The 15492-nt window shown below is 38.9% G+C and overlaps 1 protein-coding gene across 5 annotated transcripts in view; it reads right to left on the bottom strand.

Moving 5' to 3' along the window:
• LOC309501950 (phosphatase and actin regulator 1) overlaps positions 1-15135 on the bottom strand; it is a 57916-nt gene extending 42781 nt beyond the window's left edge. The window contains exon 1 of one of the 5 annotated variants that reach the window (XM_082174245.1): positions 14937-15135. In XM_082174245.1, the coding sequence (XP_082030371.1) occupies positions 14937-15003 (67 nt within the window). In that variant the 5' untranslated portion in view covers positions 15004-15135. The remainder of the gene's footprint in view (positions 1-14936) is intronic. The other 4 variants (XM_082174244.1, XM_082174248.1, XM_082174247.1 and 1 more) reach the window with 4 other exon arrangements.
• Between the last annotated feature and the right edge of the window lie 357 nt (positions 15136-15492).

Genomic DNA, 15492 nt, shown 5'->3' with positions numbered 1-15492 from the left:
CAGTGTGTCACACCAGGAACTCATTCACTACAGTATGTCACACCAGGAACACAGTGTGTCACACCAGGAACTCATTCACTACAGTGTGTCACACCAGGAACTCATTCACTACAGTGTGTCACACCAGGAACTAGTGAATGAAAACCAGCCGTGTGTTTTTGTATAGGGTTTTTTATAACACGTTAGAGCTGCACGATACTGTGGAAACATATGCGTAGCAATATCACATTTGAAATACAATGTGCAAAATGACAATGCATTTCTGGATTTAAATCTACATTTACATCGGCTCGGAATGCATTTTTAATGTGCACATTGAATTTTGCTACATGCAATCTCAAGTGTCTTTACTGTGAGTGTAAATGCAATTAGGAAAAATAACATTTAATTTAAATGATCATTTTGCTACAGTTTTTGCTCGAATATCTTAAACATATCTAATAATTTCTGTAAGAAAATTTCATTTTCATTTTGCAACTTATAAAGAGTTAAAATATGCATTCAATTTATGTATGAAATGGCAAATGCAAATAATATAATATAATTTTCATTTTCATTTTGCACCAAACGCTGCACAAATGTAATGGAAAATGTACATTTAAATACAGAAACGTATTGCCATTTTACATTTTGTATTGTCATTTTGCATATTAAAATATAATAAATTAAATGTATATATATATTTATATTTATGTATATTATATCATAATACATTTATGTATCACGATTCTGAAGAGACAACTAAACAAACTAACATGTAATTTACTAGAGGTTTTGACAAAATGATAATTGTTGCAGTCTATTTAAAATGTTCAATTAGTTTAAATTAAGTTTCTTTTTTTAATGGTTTTGAGTAGGGCTGGGTATTGACACAAATTTCACAATTCGATTCGATTTCAATTCCGATTCGATTTGATTCAATAGTGATTATTTTGGATATCAGGTTCAATACATGGCAAATTTTCTCAAGGAAAACAAATCTCTTAACTAATGCTGTAAACTATGGGAGTCAGTTGTAGCCTATAGGCTTCATTAGCCTACTATAATATTGAAGGTAAACATTTACTGATTTGTATACAAACACTTAAATTACACTTTTATTTATTTTTATAATAATAAAGTTATGTGAAATATAAACATTTAAATGGTGGCTGTCATAAAAACCTGCCAGATTTATTCAAACATGCATTAAAAATTGAAGACCATTAAAAATGATGTAAAAATGTGTAATATGGTGCATATATTTAGCAGAATGATCCTCTCTAGAGTTAATTCTTCTCGCTGACTGACGAGTTTATGGTCACTGGATATGGTTTTTCTGAGGTAAATGTGACGTTACATGACATTGTTTACAAGCTGTTTTACTGACGTCTTTCCACGGTTGAAACACTGATTGAGTGATTCCATGTCACATGATACGGACTTCGATAAGTTGTACTCTATCTTTTAACACACTTTTGCGCAGTAACTGGTGTTATTAAGGTGGAAGAGAAGATCATGTGCTTCTCTAGAGCTGAGCCACAGTGATCTCACGCCACAGCGACAACACGGTATTTATGTTTTTGAATTTCGTAAGAAAATGGACGTAATTTGAAATCTGAGACTTTGTTTCATATCAATAGTAACAAAGCACAAAGATTATTGTGATTTATTGGATGGGATGCGCTACAATGTTACATTCATTCATCAACTGAAAACAGGATGACTAATCGATTCTTGGGATTTAAGAATCAATATCGGTTAAAATAGAGAAATCGATATTTTTTACCCAGCCCTAGTTTGGAGTGAATGATTCAATGACTCACTCATAAAGACTTGTCTCCTGACTGGATGAATCAGTGTTTTTGACCGAATCTCTTGAGTGAATGATTCAATGACTCACTCATAAAGGCTTGTCTCCTGACTGGATGAATCAGTGTTTTTGACTGAATCTCTTGAGCGAATGATTCAATGACAAACACACGTTTAACAGTCTCTTGTCTCCACCTACTGGTGTAACGATGTAATGACACAATCTTAGTTTGAAGCGTCGAGTAAAAGCTGGTTTACTGTATTTGGATCTCTAGTGTTTATATCTGAACTATACACTTTATCCCAGTGCTTCTGTGGTTAATATGAATGACTGTAAGACAGAAATGATGATACTGTGTGTTGAAAACACTATTAGTGAAGATGTTTCATATCCATACAGGACAACGGCTCTCTCTGGATCAGATCTGAGTCACTGTGATCGAACTCCTCAAAGCTGTAATATACAGACTGAGCTGAATCACTGTCAGTCAGGAATGAGATCGCATGTTTGGGATCTTCATCTTTTATGCTGTGCACATTATGACATTTGAATATTTGGTTGCTTTATGGGCACTGATCCATGAACGTTGCTTTTACAAAGGAATAATGAACATCAGTCACATTTATCACCCTATAATCCGTGTGTTCACTTAACCAAGAATTTTTTTTTTTTTTGAAACATTAAAAAAACTGGACATTTTAAACATTCATGGAAAATTCAGAAATAAAGTTTTCATAACTTCATGGGAACTTTAGCACGACATTCGTAATATTTATGTAAGCTGGAATAGAGAATAGAGAGAGTCCGCACACTCCACCAAAGACAAGAGACATCAGAAAAGCGAGTTTTTTACTGAAAAAAGAGCAAACGCTTCGGTCACATGACCTTTGTCAATGCCAAGCTTACAAGGTTGCTAAAGGTCACGTGTGACTGAAACGTTTAAGGCCCTTGCTATTCCCCTGTTAGCTGGAATACACATGACTTGACTTTTGCAGTATATGCTCAAAATGATCAGAGTTATTTCTCTAGACTTAGATAATGAAGAACATTCAGGTGAGCTCAAACAAGTCTCATTTGTTTTTGTTTTCACACTTTCATCCGTGTTGTTATTCCACCGGAGCTTTTGTACTCGGTCAGAAACTGTGTGGGATATGTCCAAGTCAAAGAAAAATAAAGCAGCAACTCATTAAGCTAACGAACACAGACACCAGCAGACTCTGGCTGCACACTTCTGTGTAGTGTGGAAAGAGCAGTGCTGTATGTCCACAGAATTCATCAAACTCTGTGTGTGTTAACATGTGCTAACATTCCCATTAAGTTATAAAAATATTATTTTGTTCAAATACATTATTTTTCTTGGTTATGTGAACATTTCATTTTTCTCATTCTTCAATCTTTATCACTATTCCATCATTATTGTAATGTTACTTTAGAATGTTACTTTAATGTTACTTTAGAATGTTACTTTGGAATGTTACAGAATGTTACTTCGGAATGTTACTTTAGAATGTTACTTTGGAATGTTACTTTAGAATGTTACTTTGGAATGTTACTTTGGAATGTTACTTTGGAATGTTACTTTAGAATGTTACTTTAGAATGTTACTTTAGAATGTTACTTTAGAATGTTACTTTGGAATGTTACTTTGGAATGTTCTGAAACATTTAAAAAACATTTAAACAACGTCCAGAATTTGACACAAATTTCACGATTTGATTCGATTTCAGTTCACAAGCTTGCGATTCGATTCACTTATATTATTTTGGATTAGGGTTTGGTGATGTCTACCAAAATGGCTAATCTTTCTTCCAAATGATTGTTATGGTATATTTAACATAAATAGTCCGCACAGCATTGTTTTCTGTAAATAGTGCTGTCATCTGTAAATGTTTGTATTGTTTTCTCGTAGTGATAACATGTGCTTGCATGATGATAATGATAACAAGCTTCATAACCTGCATATATTCCCCTCTGACACGTGTGGTTTGCTGATGATCGTTCAGGCTGATCCAGGCTGATCCAGATGATCGTTTGCTCCTGTCTGAGGCTGGATTGAGTCGCACACACACATTCCTTTAGAGATTCGCTTATGGGAAACAATTCATTAAGTCAGTCGTGTTCGACAATCAAAAAATCACTAAACCTTTTTTGCACAAATTTCACAATTTGATTTAGATTCTTAAGCATGTGATTCTATTCAATTCCGATTTCATGTAATTTTATTCCATTCGATATCGATTAATTGGCAAAGTACATGGCAAATTTTAAAGGAAAAAAAAAATGTCAACTAAAGGTCCGAAATTTTAGTATATGCGTTTTTTCGAATTCGTCACTCGGTGGCTCTGAACTGTCAAAACACCTCTCAAAATGCTCTCTACGGATGCGGAAAAAACAGAAAATCGAACCCAATCCGATTTTTTTGATTTTGTTTATGATGGACAAAAGTTTCAGAGGCAGTGTGTAAACGTGATTGACAAACATGAGGTCGTATTTATTTTTTAACGTGCGGAAATTTCTAACGCGAATTTCTGGCAATTTCTTTTGGGGGGGGGGGGGGGGGTGGTTTAGACTTTTTTATTACATTTATCTCACCTAAATGTTTGCTCACTCATTGCGTTTTTACAATGGGGTAATTTTGTTGTTATGAGTTTACATCTGTAAAGTGGCTGCTGTCACTTTAAGAGCTAGTGCAATTAAGGATCCATTACTACTGTCTGTCACATATGTTTTTATGCTTATTTAAGACATAACCGACTGTGTTTATGAGGATACTCGCCAAGACCGGATTTTTGACATAATGTTGCGTGTTTTGACCATTAAAACGATATAATCTGCGAAATATAACTTTTGTTACAGTTCAGAGAAAACATCAATGTTTAAACTGAGAAGACGCACTGTTTGTGAAATTGCGTCTCAGAGAAAGTTTTAAAATCAATTAATATAATCTGTGTGGATTAATTTCCTCATACAATCTAATGCTAAAGTGAATCAATGTTTGCGGAAGCATTATAAGTGGGAGACCTGCGGGAATTATGCACAGTACCCACAATCCCGCGCCGAAATTCGACCCCAGTTGGTACATTACTATAATATTACAGGATGTAGTGGTTTTGCAAAGTTACTAGCCACACAGCATTTCCACTGGCCACAATTCTGACGTCGATACCATGGGGGAAAACTGTCATATAGATATTTATAATATTATTAAAACGGTTAGTTCCAGTCCTTGATTCTGATTGGTCAATAGCTGTGTTTTATTCATGATCAAACACTACGGCTGCTTCACCCAACGGATCTATGTATCACTACACAACAGCCCTAGCAACCACTCTTAGCAACGTCAACATTCTCAGTGATATTGTGCATTGAAGCTCATAGAGTACTGTGAGAGATCGAGTGAGCGAGAGTACCTGCATTTACAGTAGATACAGCATCAGTCCTATAGTCATAATACAAAATCTGTTTGAAAGTCCGCTGCTTTTCCTTCCAATATAAAAGTCTTCTGACTGACTGACTCACTCATAAAGACAGTCTTTGTCACCATCTAATGGTGAAATAATGTATGTAGCTTCTGTTGCCGTTTACGGTCAGGGACTATTTCTTCCATCGGAAAGAAGGCTTTTAGTGATTTTCCTTCCTGAAAGTTGCATATTTGGAGAGGCGGGTTTGTGTGTCACTCGAGAGAAGGAGCAGCTGGTATCGTGTGTCTATTCTAGTATTTGAAGTGTTTCACATATTTCAGTATCGAAAAATCTATATTTTGCAATTAGTTTATTATGTCAAATGCCTTTTTAAAAGACTACAATTGACAAACGTATATTATATATCAAATTAAACCGGCCAAAGTGGCTAGTAGTAGGAGTGACTGTGATACACGCCAGTGCTGAAATACACACGCGCTTGGCAAAGCCCTGGTTATAATAACTCTTTAATGGCATAATTATGTTTCTACTATTTATATATACACTCACCAGAAGGATTATTAGGAACACCATACTAATACTGTGTTTGACCCCCTTTCGCCTTCAGAACTGCCTTAATTCTACGTGGCATTGATTCAACAAGGTGCTGAAAGCATTCTTTAGAAATGTTGGCCCATATTGATAGGATAGCATCTTGCAGTTGATGGAGATTTGTGGGATGCACATCCAGGGCACGAAGCTCCCGTTCCACCACATCCCAAAGATGCTCTATTGGGTTGAGATCTGGTGACTGTGGGGGCCATTTTAGTACAGTGAACTCAACTCATTGTCATGTTCAAGAAACCAATTTGAAATGATTCGAGCTTTGTGACATGATGCATTATCCTGCTGGAAGTAGCCATCAGAGGATGGACATGGTGGTCATAAAGGGATGGACATGGTCAGAAACAATGCTCAGGTAGGCCGTGGCATTTAAACGATGCCCAATTGGCACTAAGGGGCCTAAAGTGTGCCAAGAAAACATCCCCCACACCATTACACCACCACCACCAGCCTGCACAGTGGTAACAAGGCATGATGGATCCATGTTCTCATTCTGTTTACGCCAAATTCTGACTCTACCATCTGAATGTCTCAACAGAAATCGAGACTCATCAGACCAGGCAACATTTTTCCAGTCTTCAACTGTCCAATTTTGGTGAGCTCGTGCAAATTGTAGCCTCTTTTTCCTATTTGTAGTGCAGATGAGTGGTACCCAGTGGGGTCTTCTGCTGTTGTAGCCCATCCGCCTCAAGGTTGTGCGTGTTGTGGCTTCACAAATGCTTTGCTGCATACCTCGGTTGTAACGAGTGGTTATTTCAGTCAAAGTTGCTCTTCTATCAGCTTGAATCAGTCGGCCCATTCTCCTCTGACCTCCAGCATCAACAAGGCATTTTCGCCCACAGGACTGCCGCATACTGGATGTTTTTCCCTTTTCACACCATTCTTTGTAAACCCTAGAAATGGTTGTGCGTGAAAATCCCAGTAACTGAGCAGATTGTGAAATACTCAGACCGGCCCGTCTGGCACCAACAACCATGCCACGCTCAAAATTGCTTAAATCACCTTTCTTTCCCATTCTGACATTCAGTTTGGAGTTCAGGAGATTGTCTTGACCAGGACCACACCCCTAAATGCATTGAAGCAACTGCCATGTGATTGGTTGATTAGATAATTGCATTAATGAGAAATTGAACAGGTGTTCCTAATAATCCTTTAGGTGAGTGTATATATATATATATATATAGGCTATATATATATATATATATATATATATGAAACATTTAAATAGTTCTCATAAAAAAATGTATTTATTCAAACATACATTAAATATCGAAGAACATGTTAGGTAAAAATACAATGAATATGCAATATAGCCTAGTGCATATATTTAGCAAAATACTTCTCTCTAAAGTTAATTTTTGTAGCTGAATAACAAGTTTATGGTCATTGAATGATTTTTCTGAGGTCAATGTAACATTAAATGGCATATTATTTACAACAGGGCTTCATTGATGTTTATTTCGTGACTGAACTGAGGCGTACAGCGATCTGCCACGCAATAAAGAAGAGCGTCAAAACAACATTTATTTATGGTTTGAATTCATAATAAAATGGGCAAATTTGAAAGCTGAGACTTTGTTTCATATCAAAAGTAACAAAGTCTTACTCATCAACTGAAAAAGCATAGACTAAAAGATTGATTATATGGATTTAAGAATTGATATTGGTTATACAATTGAGAATAGATTAAAATCGAGAAGTTTATATTTTTAAGCCCGTGTGATTTAAGGCCTACAATTACTTTTAGAAATGTTCATTTTTTAGTAAACTGAATAGGGTCAATAGTCTGGAAACACAAATTACACTCGCTTACAGTTTAAAATAAATATTAATATTTATAATATTTAACATTCATATTTTTTTAAATGAGTGCATTGGAAATGAATGGGAGATGAATTTGGAGCCAAACACAATCACACTGAAAGCTCATTTTTTTAGATATCAACCTCAAATTTGAAACACTGCTTTTTTTTTTCTCTCGTTTTGGTTATAGACATCTCACTATATTTAATTTCATATAAACATTTAAAACAATGTTGCATTTTTCACAACAATAAGCGTAACATTCTATATTTTTGTTCACTTTTAAAAGAAACTTTTTCACTTCAGCAATAATTGGTCAAGTGCCTCCTTTAAAATGAGACCAAACTTTCAAAAAGCATTCAAGATATGACCGATTTATGGAAATTTCATTTTCAGGTCTATGCTCAAAAAGTGAATAAGTAAGGAATAATTGACGACAGGCCATTGAATTATTAGAAAAATAATGCACACCCGAGGTGGTAATGCGGTCACGACGCGAAGCGGAGTGGCCGTTACACCTCGGGTGTGCATTATTTTTCTAATAATTCAACGGCCTGAAGTCAATTATTCCGCTTATACTACAGTTACCACACCTCGAAACATTTGTTCAGATTTTGTATTTCAAGACGTTTGTAAAGTTTTTGTCATTAAAACGCTCTTGTATGTAGGACTAATTTCTTACGCATCTAATCCCATGCCTCCGTTGCTAATTCCAAAACGTCATTTCAGAGTTAGTAACGGAGGTTTGAGCCGCTGATAGCAGACTAATGCTGGGGACACACGACTCGCTGACACATTCTCTGACTGGTTTCATCGACTGCAGCAGATTTTAAACACCGACTTTGAACACAGACTGAACGCGCTGAACACGCGTTTGGTCATGATCAGTCATAAGTATCAAATTACATTCATAACCGGCCTTAAAGTGTGTCCCCGGCTTTATGCAGTTATTAATGCAGTTATTAGAGAGAGATGTTGCAATAATGAGACAGAAAAGCATGCGCGTCAATATTATTATTTATTAATTAATTCAATTCGTTTGAATTAATTCGTTAATTCTTTTTTTTAAATTTATTATTGACAGATGACAGTAGACTAGCCAAATAAATGAAACCCAAAGCCCTTTTAACAAGTAGGCCTATCAATAATTATTTATTTGTTAAATTATCTGCAATAAAAATCCGTGCTGCAGGACTATCCATTTATTTAGCCTATATTCAGTTTAATTTTCTATTGATTATAGATAGGACTTTATAGTTTATTTATTCAAATTAAACAACATGTTTCTATTGATTGTGAAGCTAGACGTTGAAAATTGCAGATCAAGCGCACGGGGCGAAATGCTTTTTCTTGTTATGAATTGTATCCTATTTTCCGTTATTACAGTTGACTACGCGAAGTGATATGGAACTGTAATGCGGTCGAGACCTGCCTGGAACTACTTTAGCCGTGCGTTTCCCTGAAAATAATGCACACCTTAGAACGTTCGTCAACCAATCAGATTCAAGCATTCAACGGCCCTGTAGTATAAATGGATTATAACTACTGCATAGCCATAAATCTGCTAAAAATACAAAATCTTAAATAAATAAAAACATTTTTGTACTAAAATTCAGTATGCATTTCATTTAAATAATAATAACAATAAATTGGTCACTTTTGACCACCATGCATGGATCACCAGAGGGTTTATGATTCTTATTAATTTCAAATACCGTTATTTGCATATGTAAAATACCTATTATTTATATATGATGAAGTAGTGTCGTATTTCAATTGAAACTAATGTTTAACGTTGCGTGAGAAAAAATAGGCCTAAGTCCGAATGAAGTATAAACTTAAATTGGCGGCATTTCAGCACAGCTTCTGCTCACGTGTTCTGTCTTAAAGGGACAGTTCACCCAAAAATGACAATTCTGTAAGACAGGTGTTGAAGAATGCTGGTAAACAGTTTCTGGACTTAGAAATACCAGAGAATGTCTATTAGGAAGAGAATTGGCACTCTCTGGTTACTTCCGGTTTCTGGACTGGCTGCAGTAACACGTCTCTGTCCATGCGGGGGCGCTCGCAGACGAGTGCAGAATGAATGGAGGTCTATGGCGCTATACCCCTCAAAACCCACTTTTCTCAGGATATAATTTTTTGTCTAGTAATTTGAATGTTGTATTCGAAAGGAGATGCAAAGAAATTACACATTGCTGGGTGTTAGATTTTTTAGAGTCACTTATTCTCTTTAAAAAGTCTTTAAAAGTGTCAATGACGTCATACACATCGTACGACCAGAGATACTGCTTTACGGCAATCCTTCAGTCACTTTGATGCTTTCACGCTCTGCACTTTCTTTTCTCTTGAGGCTTCGACAACACAGCTGACACAGGCAAACACACAACACAGCTGACACAGGTAAACACTAGGGCTGGGAATCGATTAAAAAAAATTAACTAATTAATTGCACAATTTCTGTAATTAATTGCAATTAATTGCGCTTCCCCCAAGCTTGTAATCATCAATATTTAAACTTAGAATCACCTAATTAAACAACACAGGAAAAAAAGGGAACAGAAAATAGCCCTATATTAAAATATTAAACATCAATATATCAATATATTATTCTTTTTCAATAATCAATCAACATAATCAATTTAACAGATTATTATTATTATTATTATTATTTTATTAATTATTAAAACAAAATATAGTCCTACAAAGCTATTATTACCAGAGCATGTGATCAGAGCAGGTCATTTTACCATTGTTGCCCAGCATGACTATACCAGCTCAGCAAACTGAAGTCAACAGAGAAATTTCACGTTACTTGAGTGGACTTTACTTTTCCAGTGCTTAGTACATGATTGAAGCCTTTGGGCCGTTAATGACAGAGCCGCCGACACACACACACACACACACACACACACACACACACACACATACACACACACGGAACGGAGAGCTCGCCGCTGCTGGGCCATTAACGACAGAGCGAGCCGACACACACACACACACACACACACACACACACACACACACACCTGTGCGCGCGGAGCACAGAGCGCGCCGACCGACCGACACACACACACACACACACTCACACACTCACTCACGCGCGCGTGCGTGCGCGCGGAGCACAGAGCGCGACGCACATACCGAGCGGAAAAGACCCGCTCATGAAAGCTGCCCGAGAATGAAACCTGACCGCCGAACATGGAGGGGCGGGAAGGCATATTTCGGCCTTTTTAATAGCAGACGCAACAGGAAATCATTAAAACGAGGCAAAAAAAAAAAAGTGCTGCGTCAATTGCGTTATTTTTTTTTAACGCGTTAAACATTTCAAATTAATCGCAAAGATTAACGCGTTAATTCCCCCAGCCCTATAAAATATATAAAATCAACAGTGGGTGTGCTACGGGATGTCATAACGTGGCTCAAGCACTTTCAGCATGTATTTAAAGGACTAGGGATGTCCCGATACCACTTTTTCACTTCCGATGCCGCAGCTTTGGCTATTTGAATGCCGATACCGATATCAATCCGATATTTTTATTTTATTCTTGAACTAACACTACTAATAATAAAATATATAATGAAAGCACTTTGCTCAATTAGCCAGATATAAACATATCACTCAAATGGAGAACAAATACCTCTCTCTCTCTCTCTCTCTCTCTCTCTCTCTGACACACACACACACACACACACACACACCAGCATTGCAATCTTGACATCGCAGCCTGTTCATTTTGCTGCGTTCACACCAAACGCAAATAGAGCGTCAAATTCGCGTCTATCGCGTCTACTTCGATGCTTGAACAGTTTGAATCCATTCGCGCGTCCAAAGCGAATAGGACGCGTCGCGCGCGTATAATGATAAAGCAAGCATTTGAAGCGAAATAGACGTGTGTTCAGAGCTAAGGCAGGGCTACAGATTCCTAGTTTCCACTGTAATATGGCTTTCTTGTGCCAGAGTGCCTACACACCGTCACAGTTTTATCCACTAACCTCTTTCCTTCATCATTATATTTGACAGGGAAGCTAAAATGCTCCCATACAGGGGATTTAAATGACGCGGGCTCCTCCGTTCCTCCGCTTGCAATGACCAAGCTGTGTGTGGACTGAACATGCGCACATTTTTTTATTTTTTTTACTTTTTTTTTTTATACATCAATCCGCGGATCACGTGTGTGCCGAACCGAAGATATTGATCCGAACGGATCACGGATCAATGATGATCCGTTGCACCACTACAGGTAAACACACAACACAGCTGACACAACACAGCTGACACAGGTAAACACACAACACAGCTGACACAGGTAAACACACAACACAGCTGACACAGGTAAACACACAACACAGCTGACACAGGTAACTACACAACACAGCTGACACAGGTAAACACACCACACAGCTGACACAGGGAAACACACAACACAGCTGACACAGGGAAACACACCACACAGCTGACACAGGTAACTACACAACACAGCTGACACAGGGAAACACACAACACAGCTGACACAGGTAAACACACAACACAGCTGACACAGGGAAACACACCACACAGCTGACACAGGTAACTACACAACACAGCTGACACAGGGAAACACACAACACAGCTGACACAGGGAAACACACCACACAGCTGACACAGGGAACTACACAACACAGCTGACACAGGTAACTACACAACACAGCTGACACAGGGAAACACACCACACAGCTGACACAGGTAACTACACAACACAGCTGACACAGGTAACTACACAACACAGCTGACACAGGGAAACACACAACACAGCTGACACAGGTAACTACACAAAACAGCTGACACAGGTAACTACACAACACAGCTGACACAGATAAACACACAAAACAGCTGACACAGGTAAACACACAACACAGCCGACAAGGTAAACACACAACACAGCCGACACAGGTAAACACACCACACAGCTGACACAGGGAAACACACAACACAGCTGACACAGGTAAACACACAACACAGCTGACACAGGTAACTACACAACACAGCCGACACAGGGAAACACACAACACAGCTGACACAGGTAAACACACAACACAGCCGACACAGGTAAACACACAACACAGCCGACACAGGTAAACACACCACACAGCTGACGCAGGGAACTACACAACACAGCTGACACAGATTTAAACACACAAAACAGCTGACACAGGTAAACACACAACACAGCTGACACAGGTAAACACACAACACAGCTGACACAGGTAAACACACAACACAGCTGACACAGGTAAACACACAACACAGCTGACACAGGGAACTACACAACACAGCTGACACAGGGAAACACACAACACAGCTGACACAGGTAACTACACAACACAGCTGACACAGGTAAACACACAACACAGCTGACACAGGTAAACACACAACACAGCTGACACAGGTAAACACACAACACAGCTGACACAGGGAACTACACAACACAGCTGACACAGGGAACTACACGTGCTAGAAGAGGTTTTGTTTTGTTTGTTTCTGGTCCCGCTTCGGATGCCACGATGCCATCAAGTGGTATCTCTGGTCGTAATCAGTCCTTCACTGACCAATCAGCGTTCATTAGCAGAATGCTAGCGTGTTATGGGCAACAACAACTCAACCTGTAAGAAATCGAAAGGACATAAGTACTCGTTCACTCAACTTTCGACCTATAGCCTAACCCATGTTGAACTTGCAAAACCTACAATCAAATCTGAGATTTCTCAACGGCAATCGGGTGAAAGAGACAAATTTAGCCATCTAGCTCCATAGACTCCCATTCATTTTGCACTCATGGGCGATCGCCCCCAGTGGAACTCTGGTGGAACTACAACAAAAAGTCAGAATGAAAGATAAACTGAAATTCACAGCATTTCAGCGCAGCTTCTGCTCACGTGTTTCTACAAACTATGTTCTGTCTTAAAGGGTTACTTCACCGTTTTTTCATATTAAACTATGTTATTCCCTTAACTAAAACGAGTTGATACATACCTCTCTCGTCTCAGTGCGTGCACTCAATCGCTCTGTCTTGCGGCGAAACTTTGTTAGCACTTGGAAGCACTTCGACTTCGGCGCAGTAATATCTTCACTAGAGGGAGCGGGGGCCGGTGAGAGGATTTTTCACGAGTGAAGATATTACTGCGCCGAAGTCGAAGTGCTTCCAAGCACTTGCTATGGTATTCCGCCATACAATATAGTTATCCATTTTACACGCTTAGAAAAGCGCAACGTTTTGTTTTGTGTCACCGTCCTAGGTCGAGTTACACTAAGCGAGTAACTGTATTTAAATAGGGAAAACGTGGAGATGTTTGGTAGCTTCTCTGCTTGGCCCATATTGAATGAACTGGACTAAGCTAAGTGCTAACAAAGTTTCGCCGCAAGACAGCGATTTAGTGAACGCACTGAGACGAGAGAGGTATGTATCAACTCGTTTTAGTTAAGGGAATAACATAGTTTAATATGAAAAAACGGTGAAGTATCCCTTTAAAGGGACAGTTCACCCAAAAATGACCATTCTGTCAGACAGATGTTGAAGAATGCTGGTAAACAGTTTCTGGACTTAGAAATACTATGTAAGTCAATGAGGACCATCAACTGTTTGATTACCGACATTCTTCAAATTATCTTCTTATAAATGATGACAGATTTTTTATTGATGGGTGAACTATCCCTTTAAGAGCCGAATTAAGTATAAAGTTAGTTATGTATATTTACTAAACCTCTCGCGTGGACTTTACGCTCCAGATTAAGCTAGACTTTACGCACGGCCAGGTCTAGTGCTGTTTTAGACCAGTCTCATCTGAGAGAGATTCTCCGCAGGGTGTGTGTGGCTGTAAGTGCACTAGATCAGCTGCACTACTGCACAGCTGACGATCTGCACACACACACACACTGCAATATCACGCCTTTACTCAAAAACCCGAGTCACACACACACACACACACACACACACACACACACACAATCTCTCTCGATAACTTCACAGCTGATGATCTGCACAAACACACTGCAATATCAACCTGAGCCAAACACAAACACACACACACACACACACACACACACACACACACACACACACACACACACACACACACACACTCGATAACTCCATCTCTATATCTAATGCAGCATCAGTACAGTTCCCGCGCCCGCCTCGCGCGCACTCTCTCTCGTTAGCGCTGACTCAGCTGAAACGATGGCGGGTCACCATGGCAACACGAGATGCGGCTGCTGAGCAACACATCTGAGGTGAGGCGCGCCGCCACAGTGTCTCTGCTGCTGTTCGGGTCTGTACCTGTGCGGAGACTGGCGGACCTCCCGGTGTGGCGGAGCAGCGGCGCTCGGCGTCCATCGCCCTCCATCTGCGGACACACACACACTCACACACACGCCGAGCTCGAGCTGCTGCTGCTGCTGCTGTCAGTTACCGAGACTCACGTCACGCGCTGCTCCTCCAGTGGGCGCTCGAGAGCGAACACACACACACACACACACCGTCAGCGTCGAGTTTTGTGTATAAAAAAAACGAAAAAAAATTGATAATCTGCTCATTTCGAGGACTGCTATCTGCCATTCAGATAGAAAAAAATAAATGTCATTACTGCTAAACATTAAATAATTACTGTTGTTATTAAAAAAATTAATAGAAACCGTTATTCTGCGATCGCACCGCGTGATTGGTCAATCCCGACCCGCGCTGAGAAAAGCAACGGATACCACGTGACCGCACTGCGCCGCTTCAACGTCATATAACTAGAAAAATTAGTGAAAAATTTAAGAAATACAAATAAGATTAAATTAACTCATATTTACATACATTTGATTAAAATTAAGAAAATTATTTAAATAAA

Source organism: Leuciscus leuciscus (assembly GCF_965113295.1).
Source record: "Leuciscus leuciscus genome assembly, chromosome: 6".
In the NCBI taxonomy this organism is placed as follows: domain Eukaryota; kingdom Metazoa; phylum Chordata; class Actinopteri; order Cypriniformes; family Leuciscidae; genus Leuciscus; species Leuciscus leuciscus.
The sequence above is the reverse complement of the archived record's forward strand: the minus strand, read 5'-3'. Positions and strand labels throughout refer to the sequence as shown.